The following is a 20,295-nucleotide window of genomic DNA, read 5'->3' as shown; positions in this document are numbered from 1 at the left end:
ATATGATTTTACTATTATAATTGATGATTTATATTTCTTGATTTTATTATTTAATGTTTTATGAAGAATGGTAATGTTTCTGTTTTTCTATTGTTGTTCTGCATATAGGCTTGTTGTAGGTCCCAATTCAGTTCTTCTCAGCACGTTTCTGTTTATACTTTCTGATCTCTTTATTCTGAATTTGGTGAGGGTCTGTCTGTGTTCTGGATATGTGACTGAGGTGAGGTATTTTGCTGGCATGTAATTTTTGTGTAGGGATCTACAGCAGCCTGGTTTCCTAAAAAGAATTTCACTGGTGTTTTAGGGCCTGGTGTAATATGTGCAGTGTTGCCTTTTCATAGATAAGACTGTTAGAGTTGTTTTGGTATGGGAGGTTTATTATACAGGGTGGCCCATGGAAAAGTAGCCTGCATCCAATACCAGTGCCACGCAGGCAGGCTACTTTTCCATGGGCCACCGTGTATTATAATGGTAATTCTGTTTATTCATGGCTTTCTGAGGGCCAAGCTCACACCCAATACGCATTACAAAAGCCTAATTTGATAGGAGTGTCTTTTTTGCAGAGTTTTTCTGTTTCGTACCACAGGAGTACATGAAATTATAATATGCATGTTGTATTATTATTGCCTCAGAAGACTGTACTTTTTAATGTTCTTTTTCATGTAAAATTTGTTATAAATGCATAATTTGTGTGTATCTGTAAAGGGTGTGTGTGTGTGTGTGTGTGTGTGGGGGGGGGGGGGGGTGGCGTGTGTGCAAGGCTGTAAGGTTTGCCTAAGGTACCTAACACCCTTCCCTATCCATGGGTTCTGGGGTGGGGGGAGGGGGGGGGGGACGTGCATTTTTTTAAAATACAGATTGCAGGAGGGAGCTGGGCTTTATTTGATGGGCCTGGGACAGACACTGAATGAATCGGTGGGGGGGGGGGGGGGGGGGCAGCAGAATCATTTTTTGCATAGGGTAGCAAGAAAGCTTATCACCCTGACTCCATTTTTTTCTGGCATGCCTTGAGAAGAGTAAAACCTTGAACTTTTGCTCATTCTATAGACTTGCATGGGATCCAGTAACAAATGTTAACAAACACTTTCAATGGGGTAGATTTTATAAATTTGCGTGATCGCGTACTTTTGTTCGCGCACCAGGCGCGAACAAAAGTACGCTGGATTTTATAAGACACGCGCGTAGCCGCGCGTGTCTTATAAAATCCGGGGTCGGCGCGTGCAAGGGGGTGCACATTTGTGCAACCTGTGCGCGCCGAGCCCAGTGCGCGCTGCCTGTTCCCTCCGAGGCTGCTCCGATTTCGGAGCGGCCTTTCTAAGCCTTTCTAAGCACCTTTACCTATCTCAAGGTACTTTCTCTGCTTCCATGTCAACGTGAATGCAATAAAAGTTTTGGTTTTACTCTATACCATTCTAGCAATCCATTTGGGATTTCGGAGCGGCCTCGGAGGGAACTTTCCTTCGCCCTCCCCCCACCTTCCCCTCCCTTCCCCTACCTAACCCACCCCCCCGGCCCTATCTAAACCCCCCCTTACCTTTGTTGGCAGATTTACGCCTGCTGAAAGCAGATGTAAATCTGCGCGCCCACGCCCCCGGGCCGGCGCCACGCCCCCCGGGCCCGCCGCGTCATTTCAGGAACACCCCGACACGCCCCCTCCCCGCCCCTTTTACGAAGCCCCGGGACTTACGCGCGTCCCGGGGCTCTGCGCGTGCCAGTGGCCTATGCAAAATAGGCGCGCGTAAATCCGGCCGGATTTATGCGCGCAGGGCATTTAAAATCCGCCCCCATATTTTCAGAGGCACAGTCTGTTTCACTTTAAACGAAACAAAGCAAATATGGTCTTTTTTTTCAATTTGGATTACCTGTTCATTTCCAACAACTGCAGATCCTTAATATTTAGCAGCATGGTCTAAAAATCTTGCTTTCAGAAGATTTACCAAAATATGCAGATCACTCAGAAACTGACTCAGAAATGAATGAGCAGAGAATGTTTCTGAAGATATTTTCAAATGTGTACAACTTTCTCTGCTTATCACAAGACCTTGCTATTACTGTTCATATATGCATAGTGTAGATGCATATGCTTCATGGAACAAACATCAGCTTGCTTTCTAAGCACCTTACCTATCTCAAGGTACTTTCTCTGCTTCCATGTCAACGTGAATGCAATAAAAGTTTTGGTTTTACTCTATACCATTCTAGCAATCCATTTGGGATGTGTTCTCTTCTAATTATATAACATAATGTAACATGATATATTTCAGCATATTATCCAGTGAAGTTTTGCTGGGATACAGTACACTTGAAGAATATGTCAGAGGCTCCTAGCAGGTGCACCTTAGAAATGTCTCATTCCATTCTACAAATAACTCCATGATTGCTTTCCTCTGTCACTTGGAATTGTAGAGCATACCTCAAGGGTACATCTGGATATATACAGGTATATATCACTTGAGTACATATATCAAAGGTATATCCCAGGAGTATGTCTGAAAATACACTATAGGAGTATCCCAGTTGTATATCCCTCAAACATATCCTGTAGGTATATGAAGTAGGTGCATCCTAATTCAAGAGTGGCCAACTCTGTGTTAGGCTTCCGGGGTGTGAACCCTTGGTCCAGCGAAGGACGGATGTTCAGTCGCTGGCTGGCGAAACCTCGACTAGGACTATCACGAAGGTCTGGATGAAGGCACCTCCAGCAGGATGAGGTATAAAGCTGAGCTGGCGCCTCCAGCAGGTCGTGGGAAGTAAAGCTGAGCTGGCGCCTCCAGCAGGTCGTGGACTCTAAGGTGGATGTCCTCAGCAGGTCGGAAAGGTAAAGCTGAGCTGGCGCCTCCAGCAGGTCGTGGACTCTAAGGTGGATGTCCTCAGCAGGTCGGGAAAGTAAAGCTGAGCTGGCGCCTCCAGCAGGTCGTGGACTCGAAGGTGGATGTCCTCAGCAGCTCGTGGAGAGTAACGCAGTACTGGCGCCTCCAGCAGGTCGTGGACTCGAAGGTAAAATAGTTCAGGCAATGAGAGTATGAGGAAGTTCTACAACCAGTCCGAGGGTCGGAAGCCAAAGAGTACCTCGCAGCCAGTCCAGGGGTCAGAAGCCAGAGAATACGCCAAAGCCAGTCCAGAGGTCAGAAGCCAGAGAAGATGCCGCAGCCGGTCCAGGGGTCAGATGCCAGAGTATACGCCAAAGCCGATCCAGGAATCAGGAACCAGAGAATACGTCACAGCCAGTCCAGGGTTCAGGAGCCAGAGAAGAAGACACCGCCAGTCAGAAGTCACTACCGAAGATCAGGAATCACAACAGGAACAAGCCAGGAGCCAAGACGAAGTCAAGGCAAGGTCTGAGGTGCAGGGACTGCCTTTAAATAGCTCCTACCAGTTGGCACACCTAGGGAGAGCCAATCCTGCTGCAGGAGGCATCCTGCAGCCAATCAGAGGCAACGATGTTAGTCCCTGAAGGGGGGCGGAGCCAGCAACCCGGGAGAGGAGCCGAAAACGCCGCGGCCATGTTGTGCCGCGGTCCGCGGCCCCGGACCCAAGACTCAGCACTACCTCATGGTAATCGCGGCGGTCTGCCGTGCTGGTAAGCAGCTCTTTTTGGTCGCGGCACGCCGCGAGCGCGGCTCCTAACACTCTGATCCTTAAAAACCACAAACAGGCTTGGTTTTCAGGATATCCACAATGAATAAGCATGAGAATTATTTGCATACAATGGAGGAAGTACATGCAAATCTCTCTCATGCATATTCATTATGGATATCCTGAAAACCAGACCTGTTAGTGGCTCTTGAGGACTGGAATTGGACACCACTGTCCTAGTGCTATATCTCATGGATCTATTTACATGGATTGGTACCAATGGGTACAGTCTTGGGGATATATCATATTTGGAACTCGACAGGCTACATACTTGGTTAGATTGAAAAAGGACCAATGATCCATTGAGTCAAACTTTCCATGATGGGTGTATATCTTGGACATTTATCTCATGGGTAAACCTGGGGGTATGACTTGACAATACATGCCATGGATAAATACAGGATTATATGCAGAACTTTTTTCCCTTAGGTACAAATGGGATATATTTTAGTAAAGAACTGTGTTATGGGTACATCCATTATCTAACACCGATGAGCAGGAAGTTTTTCAGAATAGCTGCAGAACAGGATCCTGGATTGGACTTACTTATAGCAATATCATCTTCTTCCAACTGGTTGATACCAAAGATATGTAAGCCGCTTGCAGGGATGTTCCTCTTTAGTGACTCTGTCAGAAGCTTGTCCAAGGCCTCCATACTATAAGGCACAATCTTAAAGGCCTATGGGACATAAAGAGAACTTGTTACCTATCAGCAAGTATCACTTGAAGTGTACAAAGTTAGGAAGGAGTCCAATTAGTTTTAAATGTGCTACTTGCTAACTTCATGGAGTGCCCCCTAGCCCTTCTATTATTCAAAAGAGCAAATAACCGATTCACATTTACCCATTCTAGACCTCTCATGATTTTAAAGACCTCTATCATATCCCCCCTCAGCCATCTTTTCTCCAAGCTGAACAGCCCTAACCGCTTTAGCCTTTCCTCATGGGGAGCTATACCCAAAGCTGTGATGCTCAGTGAAGTGTACACTGTTCTGCTGTCTGTGCCCACCCAAGAGAGTGTACACTTAGGTTGAACTTGCCATGCTGTTCCTTGCCAAAATGGCCTTGCATGGAAGCTTGTGCCCAAAGTTGTGATATACAGTGCCAAAGTGTATACTCTTCTGCTTAGGTGCCTTTCCCAGACATCTTGCAGGTGCCTATAGCAGAAGAGTATAAACTTTGGTGCTGTGCATCCCAACTTCAGGCATAATCTTGTATGCAAGTCCTGTTTGGAAAAGCATAGCAAGTAAAATTAAAGCATGAACTCTTTAGGGTGGGCATCTACAGCAGAATTATATGCACTTTGGCACTGTGCATCCCAATTTTGGGCACAATCTCACACTTTCCAACCATAAGGAACAATAGGTAGCAGTTTCCAGCGTTACCACACTTTTCTGCATTATGCCATTTTATAGCTCAGATATTCACTTTGCATATATTTTTAACAAGTTTTTCCAAATAGTGCTTAGTTTTGTACTCATGAGCCATTTGCCTGCCATTAGCATCCCACATTAACACATTTTTTAAAATGCACGAGTAAAAGAAAATCTGTGCTAAAAAGTAGCTTGGATGCTGTTATTAGAACACAGGCCTTCACCGATTAAATGCATAACTACACAGAGAAACACAGAATTCTTCTTTGTTCTCTGTCCACTACAGGCTCACCCTCCTGCCCCCCCCCCCCCTCCTGTTCATTGCAGCTGCCTGGGAGAGGAGGGGCTGGAACTGGAAGCAGAAGGCTCTTCTCTGTTAACTGAGATGAGCACTGGCCAATCAGGGCAGAGCCCTGTGTATGCTTGCAATGGGCCCAGTCCTGTGCAGGACCTGGGACAGCTGTCCCTTTTGCCCATAAGTAAAAGCGATCCTACAGCAGAGATAAAAATTCTGTCCATATTTTCCAATCTTTTCCCAATGCTGGAATTATAAACCATCTAGTTCTATGTTTTTATTACTCTTCTTCTCTCTTACCCTCATTTTTTCCCCATTATAGCACAGTGTTTCATTTGCATTATCCTATTCAAGAAAGTAGGTAGTTTATCTTCTTTCCAGGATAGCAAAATAGATTTCTTAGCCTTCATGAGAGCTATAGTCACAAATCTTTTCCTCCCTTTAGACAAAATAGATCCACAGTGTCAAATATTTTCCTCCAAAATAAAAACGTAATTTGACAATCTGTAAACATATGACACATTATTTGATAATTACAATTCACACATAAATCTGCCTTCCGTAGGTTCATCTTGACACTTAAAATTCTAGTAATGCAGATTCTATATAAAAGCTTAAATTGCATTTTTCTTATACTGACTGATGTTAATGTTTTATAGATCAATGCAAATGTTTCCTGAATTTCAACTCCTGTTATCTCATCCCCAAGATCATCCCTCCATATATCTGCCAATTTCTGAAGGTCTTATCCATAGTCTCTTTAATCATACTATATCATGTAGCGATTTTATTATTTTTAAAAGTGGTATCCTAAAACATTTCTTCTGCATCACTGCCTCTAATATTCCCAAAGTTACCACTAATGTTAGATAATAATGACATGCCTGTAAAAAAGCAAAAGAATAGCTAATTAGTTAGAGGTGTTCAGGGAGGACATGCAAATAGCAGAAAAACTGTATGAATTCTTTGCCTCAGTCATTATAGAGGAGAATGTTGGGAACATACTCACACCTGAAACATTCTTTAATGGTAGAAATTCTGAGCAACTAAAACAATTGAATAGAAGATGTAATAGATCAGATTGACAAATTGAAGAGTAATAAATCAGCGGGACCAGATGGCATCCAATCCAGAGTTCTAAAAGATCTAAAACATGAAATTGCTAACCTGTTATTAGTAATCTCACGATTACTAATAACAGGTTATTAATACTAATACTAGAAATTGCTAACCTGTTATTAGTAACCTCACGAAACCCACTACACCAGACATCCCTTTTAATCAAGCTCAATCAAAAACAGAAGAACTGGCCCAGTTTTTCCATGACAAAATCAACAAGCTTGTAACGCAGCTACCCAACTCCTCCTCGCCTCAATTAACTTTCTCCCCAAGGGCAAACAACAAAGCCTCACATCTTGATCAATTCGAACCCACATCAGCCAAAGAAATCCAATCTATCTTAAACAAAATGAGACCCTCTTCTCACCCTGCGGACCATATTTATTTATTTATTTATTTATTTATTTATTCAATCTTATATACCGGCTTTCAAGTTCATTTCAAGGCGGTTTACATTGATTGAAGTTGCAGTAGCAACCTTCAAACACATATATACTAAAAACAAAACATGGTACATGACTAAAATCCCTCCTATCCATCCCAGAAATCATATCACAAAAAATAGCAGACATCATTAACTGCTCCCTATCACAAGGCTTTTACCCAGATGACCTTAAGATGGCAGCCATTAAACCGATCCTAAAGAAGCCAAATGCGGACCCCAATGACTTAAATAACTTCAGACCGATCGCAAACCTACCATTCTTAGCTAAGATAATGGAAAAATTAGTCAACTCGCAAATTTCAGATTACCTAGAAGACAACAAACTCCTCTACCCCTCACAATACGGGTTTCGCAAAGCATCCAGCACTGAATCCCTCCTGGTATCACTAACAGACTACCTGATCATGGGTATGGACAAAGGCCAGTCATTCCTTCTGATCCTGTTGGACCTTTCAGCTGCCTTTGACATGGTTAACCACTCCAGCCTCATAAAACAACTCTCATCCATTGGAATTGCAGGCACCGCCCTAGCATGGTTCAAAACTTTCCTAAACAACAGAGAATACAAAGTGAAAATACACAATAAGGAATCCTCCTGTTTCAAGGCCCCCATAGGAGTACCTCAGGGATCCTCCTTATCTCCTACCTTGTTCAACATATACTTACGCCCACTGTGCCACCTTCTAACGGACCTCAATCTCAAACACCTTATTTATGCAGACGATGTTCAGATAGTGATTCCCCTTAAAGAATCACTAGGCAAAACACTTGAATACTGGGAATCCTGCCAATCAAAAATCAATGACCTCCTCACCAGCTTAAATCTCATCCTAAACTCCGCCAAAACCGAACTAATTCTCATTACTCCTGAAAACAATAATCATCACTCGCACACTTCAAACATCCCCCTATCTTCTCAAGTCAGAGATCTAGGAGCCATTATTGACAACAATCTGAACCTGAAAGCTTTTATAAACCGCACCACCAAGGAGTGCTTTTATAAACTACAGGTAATAAAAAGAATTAAGCCTCTATTCCACTTTCAAGATTTCAGAACCATACTTCAAGCAATAATCTTCGCAAAATTAGATTATTGCAACGCCATACTCCTGGGACTTCCTTCCTCATACACCAAACCGCTGCAGATGGTACAAAACACAGCGGCCAGAATCCTTACAAATTCCAAAAGAAGAGACCACATCTCACCCATCTTAAAAAATCTTCACTGGCTCCCCATCCAAGCCAGAATCCTCTACAAAACTATCACCATCGTCTACAAGTCAATCCATCACTACACCTCCCTGGACCTTCAATATCCGCTCAGCCTTCATATATCTCAAAGACCAATCAGAGAAGTACACCGAGGCTCCCTTCAGATACCGAACACAAAATCCACATGACACACAACAGCAAGAGACCGGGCTTTCTCAACAGCCGGACCCTCACTTTGGAACTCCATCCCCACTGATCTGTGACTAGAACCCTGCCTACCAACTTTCCGCAAAAGATTAAAGACCTGGCTTTTAAAACAAGCCTTCCCGGACAACTCATAACCATCACCTGCTACTGTAACAATGTTACTGTAAATATTCATTAAGTTATTATTATTAAGTTATTAAGTAATTATCTCTTTACAAATCTTTACGCCCCACCGTTCCTCTTTTTTCTCTCTCCCAGTTATCTTACCCCTGTTTTTTGTAACTGCTTCCCCTTGCACAAGTTTAGTTCTACTGTTCTATGCACCCCTTGTTTCTATGTAAACCAGCATGATGTGACTTGTTCATGAATGCTGGTATATAAAAAACCTAAATAAATAAATAATCTGTAATCTATCATTTAAAACAGCTATGATTTCTGAAAACTGTTAAGTAGGGTTGCCGACTTTCAACCATGAAAATTCCAAACACTTAGAGGTACCGAGTAAAATTTTTGCTGACAGTGTACTTCCACATTCTCGCATGACTGTTGTTGCCACCCCACCATTAATAACATAGTAAATGACAGCAAATTAAGCCCAATTATTCAATAGCATTCAATCAATCCTCTTATATGAGAGTGATCTATCATTAACCTCCAACCTATACAGAATAGAATCCCTATAGAAATCCTGCAACTCCAGCAGTGCAAATAAATATTCTGTATCCATAGAAATGCCCCAAATGCATGCAGAGCAGGAGGAAGATGTTTCCCCTTACTATTCATCATATGAAAAAGAATCTTCAAAATTTGACACCATTTCAGTAACAATTACACTAACACCATCCTGTACCAGGCACTCTATGAAGCAACATAAAACCCTGCAAAAAGCACACTCTGCATCTATTTTGCAAAGCTGTTATCCCCAGACAGCACTAACATTGGGAACACTAACAAATATCCATACTTATGACAAGATAGCACTTCAAATACCACAATGAGCCCTAGTGCACCAATATATCTCCTATTAGGAAAACAGAAGAAAGCAGACTGCTATTAATCCCTACAGAAAAACTATATACTGGTAGTATACCTCACTTCAACCACACATGCAGAACACAGACAGACCCTCACCAAATACAGATTAAGTGCCAGAATAGATCAAAGAAGGACTAGGGGGCATTCCATGAAGTTAGCAAGTAGCACATTTAAGACTAATCGGAGAAAATGTTTTTTACTCAACGCACAATTAAGCTCTGGAATTTGTTGCCAGAGCTTGTAGTTAGTGCAGTTAGTGTAGCTGGGTTCAAAAAAGGTTTGGATAAGTTCTTGGAGGAGAAGTCAATTAACTGCTATTAATCAAGTTTACTTAGGGAATGGCCTCTGCTATTAATTGCATCAGTAGCATGGGATCTTCTTAGTGTTTGGGTAATTGCCACGTTCTTGTGGCCTGGTTTGGCCTCTGTTGGAAACAGGATGCTGGGCTTGATGGACCCTGAGTCTGACCCAGCATGGCAATTTCTTATGTTCTTATAAATATTGAGCTAAAATCTGAGATTGAAATCCTAAGAAGTCAGACTCCACATGCACTGCAACATTGAAAAACTCAAAATAAAAATGCATTTCCTCTTCTGCTGAGCAAAATGAAAGGATAAGAGATGTATATTTCCAAAACAGACATATTCCAATCAACAAACTATACATTAAAAAATGCTTTCTTCTACCTTTGTTGTCAAGAGATCTTATTTTTCAGATTGTGTTGATCCCAGTCGCTCTTTTCTGCTTCTTCTACGATCTTGTCCAAGGTCTCTTTATATTTTTAATTTCTTCTCTCTTTGCCTGTCTTTTTCACTTTCTTTTCTATATCTGTCTCTGAGATGGATCTTTCATGTTCATCTCCTTTCCTCTGCCTCTAGCCACTCATAGCTAGATTTCATCCCTTTCTTTCTCCTCAGCTTTTATTCCTCAATCTCTTTTCAACTGTCTCCTTTGCATCAGCTTTCCATCTCTCATTTCCATCATCTTCTGTAGGAGTAAAGCCACTTCCCAGTCCATCTCCCTGCTTTCTCATTCTTTTCCAATCTTCTATTCCCCCATGCCCTAGTCCCTATTTTCACATATTTCCAGTCCTCAAGTATTTCCTCTGCCTCTAATCTTCTCATCAGCGCTCTCGCTTCCTCTGTTTTTCATGTCCTCCCCTGCCTCCTGCCCCTTTCCTTTTGTCTTTTACCTCCTACCCAACATACAAATACCCTTCTTTTACCACCTTAACCTTAATCCTGCTCTCTCTTCCATCCCATACACACACATGCGTTAGCTCTCTCCTATTCCATACCCATGCACACATACAAATGTGTTACCTCTCTCTCCCACCCCATAGACACACACACACGTGCACTCTCTCCCACCCCATACACACAGATATGCTTTCTCTCTCCCACCCATTTACACACATAAATACATTCGCTTTCTCTCTCCCACCCATACACACACACACACACATATGCGTTCTCACTCTCCTACCCTATACACACACATGGGCTAACTCTCTCCCGCTCCACATTCATGCACACATACAAATGCGCTCTCTCTCTCTCTCCTACCCCATATACACACACGCATGTAATCTCCCACCCCATACACACACAAATATGCTCTCTCTCTCCCACACCATACACACGCATGCTCCCTCTCACATTCCATATACACACATACATGGGCTCCCCTTCTCCCACCCCATTCACATACACACACACACACACACACACACACACACACACGAGTTTTCTCTCTCCCAACCCATACACACACGTGCTCTTTCCCATCCCATACTCACACACATACACACGTGCACTCTCCCATCCTATACACATGATATCTCTCTCCCACTCTATAAACACATAAATAAATATATTTTCTCCCCATACATACAAATATATATGCTCTCTCTTCCCCCAATACATACATGCTTTCTACTCCCCCACATACACTTACTCACTATCTATCTCCTGAGAATGCAAGCAGAGCAGCTGCAGCTTCCTCCATCAGCCCATGTGGCATTGGGACATCTCCTTTCCTCCATTTGTGCAGTTGACACTGCTCCTTTCTTTGGCCATGCAGGCTCATCATCGCTGGTGCTCCGCCTCCTCTTCAGTCGGGAGGGCCCGGCCACCACTGCTCCGGCTTCTCTCTTCTGTCAGGAGATCCCGGCCGCCGCTTCTTTGATTCTTGTCTTTGGCTTGGAGGGCCTGCCCACCACTGCTCTCACGCTCTGGCTCCTCTTGTGGGCTCAGTTCAAAGGTCAGCTGATTGAATCATGTGGGCCTCGGAGCCTTGCACAGTTTAAACAGCTGAGGTTGGAACTGTACTCTGCAACAGAGATTGTGCAGCCGGGGAAGCATTTAGTTGAGATACCCTGGCGCTGGGCTGGAGGGGCACAGCTCCACTGAAAAATGAGATGGAGAGCATGGTAGAGGATATACTGGAGGGGACTGTAGCTGGACCTGGAGGGCTAAAACCTGGACATTTCCCGTACATTTTAGCCCTCCTCCTAGCTTCTAGACAGTTCCTCTAATATCTGTACTGTCTGGAGAAAATCCGGACAGTTGGCAACCCTACTGGAAAGTAGCTAATGTGATGCCGATTTTTAAAAAGGGCTCCAGAGGTGATACAGGAAACTAAATTAGTGAGCCTAATGTCAGTGCCAGGCAAAATATTAAAAACCATTGTTAAAAACAAAATCACTGGCCATATTGACAGACATGGCTTTATGGGGAAGAGTCAACATGGCTTTAGCAAGAGGAAGTCTTGTCTTACTAATCTTTTAGATTTTCTGAAGGTGTAAATAAACATGTAGATAAAAGGTGATTGGGTCGATGTAGTATATTTTAATTTTCAGAAGGAATTTGACAAGGTCTTCCATGACAGACTCCTCAGGAAGTTACAAAGTCATGGGATAGAATGCAGTGTTCTGTTGTGGACTGGTAACTGGTTAAAAGGCCAGAAACAGAGGGTAGGTCTAAATGGTCAGTTTTCCAAATGGAGGAAGGTTGTTAATGAAGTACCAGAGGGATTGTGCTATTTAACATATTCATAAATGATCTGGCAAAGGGAATGATGAGTATTCTGATCAAATTTGCAGATTACATAAAATTATTAAAACTTGATAAAACAGCAGCAGATTGCGAGGAGCTGCAGAAGGACCTTGTGAGTCTAGGCAACTCAATGGCAGATGAAATTTAATACAGAAAAGTGCAAAGTGATGCACATAGGAAAAATAATCCCAACTATAGGTACATGTTGCTTCTGTATTGGGAGTCGCTACCCAGGAAAAAGACCTTGGAGTCTTTGTGGACAATATATTGAAATCCTCGGCTCAGTATGCGGCGGTGGTCAAAAAAGTAAATAGAATGTTAGGAATGATCAGAAAAGGAATGGAGAATAAAATAAAAAATATCATATTGCCTCTGTATCGAGCCATGGTGCAAATGCATCTTGAGTACTGTATGCAGTTCTGGTCGCCCCATCTCAAGAAAGAAATAGCAGAACTAGAAAAGGTGCAGAGAAGAGCAACAAAAATGAACGTCTAATTTGTGTTTATTTTATGTAGTCCACATCTACGTAAGAGATGTATCAGGGATCTGGAGGATTCATTGAGGCCATCATGCCAGTGTCCTAGGGGACTGGAGGACTGCACTATGCCGTTGTTCCAGAGACAAGGTAGAGGTCTGGAGGACTCTCATGAGCCCAGCCACCAGAAGTGAATGTGATGATTCAGCTGAACAGAGAGGTGAGATAGGTGTAAAAAGTATAATAGTAGGGGAGGGTGCAGAGGAGAGGAGAGAAGAGGGCAAAAAAAATGTAGAGCCTTATTCTGAAAATGTCTTGTTCCCTTACTGCGCCTATAGACAAAAACCTTTATTGAATAAATCCTGTAGTAACTGCTAATGATAACTGCTTCAGCTCCTGCTACATCTTACCATATCATTCATCTCACTTCTCTGCTGAGTCATCACATTCACTTCTGGTGGCAGGGCTCATGAGAGACCTCCAGACCTCTACCTTGTCTCTGGAAAACCAGCATATCACAGTCCTCCTGACCCCTGGGACACTGGCATGATAGCCTCCAGATCCCTGACACATCTCTAACATAGATGTGGGACCACATAAAACAAACACAAATTAGATTGGAAGCGAGGTAAACCACAATCGACTTTTAGAAAAATGTGTTCCTAAGGAGCTAACTAAACTTAAAAGGGATAAGGTGATGGGGCTGAATGGGATACATCCAAGGGTGCTAAAGGAACTTAGAGAAGTCCTGGCAGCTCCACTGGCTGACCTTTTCAATGTCTCTTTAGAGTCGGGTGTAGTTCCGGAGGATTAGAGTCAGGCAGATTTGGCTTCTATTCATAAAATTGGAAGTAAGGAAGAAGCTGGGAACTACCGACTGGTTGGTGCAAATTAATGGAATCACTGCTAAAACATAGTATTGTGCATTTTCTGGAACCCAATGGATTGCATGATCTGAGCTAACTTGGTTTTATCCGAGGTAGATCTTGTCAGATGAATCTGATCAATTTCTTTGACTGGGTGACCAGAGAATTGGATCAAGGAAGAGTGCTAGATTTAGCGCATTTGGATTTCAGTAAGGCCTTTGATACAGTTCCACATGGGTGACACATAAATAAATAAAGTGACCTTAGTATGGGCCCTAGAGTGACTGACTGGGTTAGAAACTGGTTGAGTTGGAGGCGGCAAAGAATAGTGGTAAATGGCGTTCATGCTGAGGAGGGGAGCATTACTAGCAGCATGCCTCAGGGATTGGTCTTTTGAACTAGATCTGTTCAACATTTTCGTGAGCAACATTGCGGAAGGATTGTCGGGAAAGATTTTTATTTTTGCCGATGATTCCAAAATCTAGAATGTGTCCTAGTATGTGCCAGTGAGTGGGGCTGAGGAATGCTCCTCCTGGACTCAGGCAGCATGATAGCACAGGAAACAATCCAAACAACCAGAGGAAGAATTACCTGGCACATGAACTCCATGGGATTGATGGTGTTGTCCAGTAGGTTGCTGATCCGCTCCATGTTAGTGTAATAGCGAAGCATTGCTGTGCAAACTGTCAGTCCTCCAGCAAGAACCCGTAGAGAGACCAATCCTGAGGGAAAATCTAAATGAGGGAGAGCAGGAGTTGAGCCACAAGAGATGGATCAGAAATCAATCCCTGGTATTACAGAGTATCAAAGTAGGAGCAGTTAAACAGACCCAGCAGAGGAATTGCACTTTACTACACATGTGAACCCCGGGGGACCACTTATCAGCGTACCTAAGTTGCCTTCAGTTTAGTTTCATGAAGGATAATCTGTTTTAGGGTCAGTTTAGTATTTCTCACCCATGCATTGTATATTTTTTTGGTTACCATCCTCCTGTCCCCTAAGTGGAACCCAATAACCATGCCAGTTCCATTTCTGATATTTATTACTCTCGTGTCCTTATATCAGAGATTCTCCTTCCCTGCACTATGTCCCATTTTGGAGTCTTAAAACTCTGACATATCTTTTACAGGACAAACAAAACATAAGAGAGATGGGAGAGGGGAGGAGAGAAAAGTCTGGGGGAGAGGACAGATACTGGTGGAGCGAGGAAGGGAGAAAGGGTATGGAGAGGGGAGAGAGACTTGGGAGAGAGATAGGACGGACTGGGGAGAGGCTAGTGAGGAGAATGGGAGGTAGGGAGACCGATTTGAAAAGAGGCAACTTTGGGAGGGACAGAGAGGAAAAGACAGAAAAAAATGATGTAGGAGAAAGGAATGAAAAGTAAACTGAAGTAGGAAAGAGGGAGAAAGAACTAAGATGGAGAAAACAAAGAAATAATGTCAAACAATCCAAATCTATTCAGCCAGGCACAACGAAGTTGGGAAAATATTTAAAATTTGGATTATAAGAAATATTGAGGCTGACATTCAAATGCTAGTTAGAAGGCTGAGAAGGCTTTATCTGGCTAAGTAATGGCTGCTGAATCGCTATTTTCAGCGATTGCCACTTAGGCAGATAAATGATTTATCTAAGTAGTTAGCTGGATAACTCGGAGGCGGGAATAGGTGAATTGGGGCAGCGCTACTTATCTGGCTAACTTAGGGGGTCATTTACTAAGCATTTGCTCCATAGACATAGAATGGGAGAGAAGCCTTAGTAAATTTTTTTTTAATTTTTATTTTAAAACTTTTATATACTGTCATTAAGTTAAATAACCATCACAACGTTTTACAGAGGGGCACAATAAGGAGAAATATGGGTGGTATAGATTACAAATTAATCATGTGCCATCATAGTACGGTAACAATTTAAAATAATAAACTAAGTGTGTATGTTTATCCTGATTGTTAGGAACAAATTAGGCAGTTTGATTTTAACATTAATATGCTTATGTAGGTTACTAATAACTTCTAGCTTGGTGCATCCTTATCGCTCAACTATTTTTCTCCTTTTCTTTATCTTTATAAAATGCTTGTTTAAAAAGCCAGGTTTTCAGATTAGCTTTGAATAATTTCAGATTTGTCTGTAGTCTTATTTCGAGTGGCATGGTATTCCAGAGTACAGGACCAGCCAGTGACAGTGCTCTTTCCCTTACTTGCGTGAGATGTGCTGATTTGACAGAGGGGACAGTTAGTAGAGCTTTATTTGCAGATCTCAGGTTTCTTTGTGGTATGTGCACGCGCAGTGCCATGTTAAGCCAGTCTGCTTTTTCATCGTGGATTAGTTTATGGATTATACAAAGTGCCTTATATTGTATTCTTTGTTCAATTGGAAGCCAGTGGAGTTCAGCAAGTGTTCATGTAATGTGGTCACTCTTTTTTTTGCCAGTCAAAATTCTGGCAGCGGAATTTTGTAATATTTGCATAGACCGAATTGTAGATTGAGGTAGTCCTAAAAGCAGGGAGTTACAATAATCTGTGCTTGCGAATATCATTGCTTGTAGAACTTTGCGAAAATTGTTAATTGTTAGTAGAGGTTTTAGTCTTCTCAGGATCATTAGTTTCGCGTAACCTTCTTTTATTTTCTGTGAGATGTGTTGTTTCATGTTTAGCTCAGGGTCAATTATTACTCCTAGATTCCTAACTTTTATTGCTAACTCAGTGGTTTGAATATTTTTGATTGTGAATGTTGGTTGTGAGTGGTATGTGTTTTTACGTTCACGGTGTAAGAATTCAGTTTTGTCAATGTTTATTACCAGTTCCATCTGGTTTAGGAGCTGTTTGATTATTTCTATATACATATTGGCTAGTTTCATTGTTTCTTCGATGGTATTTAGAATGGGTAACAGTAATTGTATATCATCTGCATAAATGACCCCCTTAGCAGGATAAGTGCTGATATCCAGACTTATTGGTTACGTTAACCAGATAAGTTAGACCTGCCACAGAGGATATAACTTATCCAGCTAAGCAGCGGAAAATACAGGGAGATTCAGCAGCATAGCCATGCTGCTGAATTTTCCAGGTAAGTTAGCGGATAAGTTCATCTTTGAATCCTGGTCCCAGCAAATTTATGTTCACATTGCAAACTAGGGAATCTTTTAATCCTTGCTATGGAAACTTGGGGTGAAAGACCTTGATTATAAAACAAAACTGGCAACTTCAGAGTAATAGATACTCCTGCAACTATTACTCAGTATTTAAATTGTGCTCTCATTAACACAGAAGAATAAAATGTGAAGGCAGTAAGTGTTAGAGAAGAAGCTTGTTCCCTCTAATAGGTTATGGATCCATACTGATTAAGAAGAACCCAGGAGACAGCTCAGAAAAACTTTCTATGAGTAAGCTAGTTTCACAAATAATAATAATCATCATCATAAAAGGAATAGCAAGCAGCTCTAAACTCAGAATTTCAGTGGGCAAGCTGAATAATGAGAATTTCCACCTAATGAGGTTTAAAGTCCAAGGGCTGGATTTTCTATCTTCGCAGGGCTATCTGAATCCTGCGGTAACGGGGGGGGGGGGGGGCGCGCCTGCAAAAGCCGGCAGCGATCGCACCACCGCGGTGTTATTGCTGCCGGCTTTCACACCCAATAAGTGCCACTGTGAAAGGCGGTGCTATTGGGTGCGCTACTGGCGGCGATAAGGGGTCTTAGCTTTTCGCCGCTAGCGAAGATTCCGCGGCATCCACCCCGACGACGCCCAGACTCCTTCCCTATCTAGCTATCGCGTGCGAAAAGTCCCTTTTCACGTGCGATAGGGATAGAAAATGACCCCCAAATGTTCCCATTCAAAGATGACCAGTGGGAAGTTGTCACCAGACAGGCCAGCAATGAACCCAGAGCAGTGGGACATGAAAGAACAAGCAAGCGAGGGCAACCATAAGTTACTGACCTCACCGATACTATAGTAAAAGGTTTTGTGAATGAAATTCTCTTTGATTACTACCCACTTCTGGGCAGCACGTACACCAACACAATGACACAATAATAAATCAACTAAAACAGATAACAACCAGAAAACAGAACAAAAACAGCCACAATAAAACAATCAGTACAATGAGGGAAGGAAATTTGAAAAGCTGTTTCCACAGGTACAATAGCGCTTACCCGCAGAAATGGCCTGCTACAATAATTGTCCACACGATATGCGGATAAACTTGTATTTGTATGTCCTCTATGCGTATATGTTTACCCACAGTGAGAAGAGGCATTCCATCCTAGGGGTGGAGTTAGGGAGGGGTTTGCACTTACATACATACTTTTGAATTTTGAAAAGTATGCCTGTAAATTTCCTTGGGAAAATTCTGAGTGCAAATTAGCAGGTGTCAATGTGTGTGGGTAGTTTTGGAGGGGACATTTTCAAAGGGAAAATATGCGCATACTGTCCCTTTGAAAATGAATGTAACTTATGTGTGTATTTTATTGCAAATGTATACCGGCTGTTAGAAAAATTACGCTTATATAGGGCAATTTTCAAAAGCCATTTACTGAATAGGTACAGATTTACCCCAGTAAAAGGGTTGTTTGAAACTTGTCTACCTTCAACCTATCTAAAGGTATGCAGAAGTCTACAATGTAGCTACTTTTAACTGTATTAGGAGTAGGCATTCCCAAGGGCGACTTTAGTTGTGAGAGAAAAATACTGCACGTATTTTCAAATCTATGGGGCAGATTTTTAATATTACGCGTGGGTGGTACATTTGTGTGTGCTACCTGGAGCGCACAAATGTACACCCGATTTTATAACATGCGTGCGCTGCCGCGCGCATGTTATAAAATCCAGGGTCGGCGCGCGCAAGGGGGTGCACACTTGTGCACGCTGAGCCCTAGGGGAGGCCCGATGGCTTTCCCCGTTCCCTCCAAGGCCGCTCCGAAATTGGAGCGGCCTTGGAGGGAACTTTTTTTTGGGCCCCCCCCACCTTTCTCTCCCTTCCCCTATCTAACCCAGTGGCGCTGTGTTGGGGCACTTGGCCACGCCCCGGGCACGCCCCCGGACCGTCACCACGCCCCCGGGCACGCCACGCTCCCGGACCGTGGCCCCGGCCCAGCCCGGCCCCCAGCCCGCCCCTTTTTAGAAGCCCTGGGACACACGTGTGCCGCCGAGCCTATGCAAAATAGCTCAGCGCGCGCAGGGGTAGGTTTTCGGGGTTACGCGCGTATCTTACATGCATAACCCTTTGGAAAATCTACCCCATGCGCGTTATTTTCCCTGCAAAAAGTCCCCTTAGAAAAAGCTGGTGCAAATGTCGGCAGGTACTTTGTGCCCGCGGCAATTTTCAAAAGGAAAATATGAGCAGCTTTTCCCTTTGAAAATTTGTACAAAGTCTACAATGCAAAGTATTTGGAAAAAACTGCCCCCAATATCAGCAATAAAGGTAAAATCAGAAAGAGACGGAAGAACCGTTAAACAGGATAAACCCCTCCAGAAATCTGAGACCCAGTCCTCAGGAGGTAAATGCCTGTCTAGAACAGCAAAGATTACATTTGATCCCTCCAGGATAAAGAATCCAGTCCCCACGGAGAGGCTTTAAGAAGAGCATTCCAGAGTTTATGGTTTATTGGTTTTTATATACCGTCGTCTCAGCATAGCCTTCACAACGGTTAACAATTTGGTAAAAGTATAGAAATTACAATCATACAATAAACAGTATTAACAGCTAAAACCATTAAAAGAATCAGAAAAATACAAAAATTATACAATAGCTGTTAAAACAAGGTAGAATACATTACTAAAATATTTATCACGAACATAGGAAACTAAAAACATAAAAATAATAAAATCATATAAAAAACATTAGAACAAGATGTACAAAGAAAGGAAGCAGGGGATGTTATACCTGAATGCTACTTATTCCTCATTTTCCGTGTATACTTGTGTGAGTCAGTGTGTATGCCTATTTCTCATTTTCCGTGTGTACTTGTGTGAGTCAGTGTGTATGCCTATTTCTCATTTTCCGTGTATGTGCAGTTGAAAAGCCAGGTTTTAAGTTCTGCCTTAAATTTCTTTTTATCCTGCTGTAGCCGTAGTTGGGATGGAAGGGTATTCCAAAGTTTTATTCCTGCTATAGACAATGCTCTCTCTCTCACTTGACCAAGACATGCAGAATTGTTAAAAGGCCTTTGTTGGCTGATCTTAAAGTTTTTTGGCGGAATATGCAGCCGTATTGATGTATTCAGCCACTCTGTTCTCTCACCATAGATTATATTGTGTATTATACATGCCGTTTTATACTGTATACGATAATTAATCGGTAGCCAATGTAATGAAATTAACGTTGGTGTGATGTGGTCACATTTCGTTTTTCCGGTCAAAATTCTGGCGGCATTTTGCAATACCTGCAAAGGTCTAATGGTGGATTGCGGTAGACCTAATAACAAAGTGTTGCAATAATCGGTATTAGCAAATAATAGCATTTGGAGAACTGCTCTGTAATCAGAGGTTTCTAAGAATGGTTTTAATCTTCTTAAAGTTAGCAATTTAAAATATCCATCCTTTAGTTTAGTAGCAATGTGTTTTTTTAGACTGAGTTCTGTGTC

At 42.5% G+C, this 20,295-nt stretch overlaps 1 protein-coding gene across 8 annotated transcripts in view; it reads right to left on the bottom strand.

Moving 5' to 3' along the window:
* The window catches only part of PIK3AP1 (phosphoinositide-3-kinase adaptor protein 1), a 214,360-nt gene that overhangs the window by 81,471 nt on the left and 112,594 nt on the right, over positions 1-20,295 (bottom strand). For all 8 annotated transcript variants that reach the window (XR_003857778.1, XM_029609145.1, XM_029609142.1 and 5 more), the window contains 2 exons: positions 14,310-14,452; positions 4,183-4,315 (listed from right to left, as the gene is read on the bottom strand). Coding sequence is in view for 7 of the 8 variants with exons in the window: in XM_029609145.1 (XP_029465005.1) it covers positions 4,183-4,315; positions 14,310-14,452 (276 nt within the window). In the remaining variant the exon portion in view is untranslated. The remainder of the gene's footprint in view (positions 1-4,182; positions 4,316-14,309; positions 14,453-20,295) is intronic.

Source organism: Rhinatrema bivittatum, chromosome 7 (assembly GCF_901001135.1).
Source record: "Rhinatrema bivittatum chromosome 7, aRhiBiv1.1, whole genome shotgun sequence".
Taxonomy (NCBI): Eukaryota; Metazoa; Chordata; class Amphibia; order Gymnophiona; family Rhinatrematidae; genus Rhinatrema; species Rhinatrema bivittatum.
This window is presented reverse-complemented; position numbering and strand designations above follow the sequence as displayed.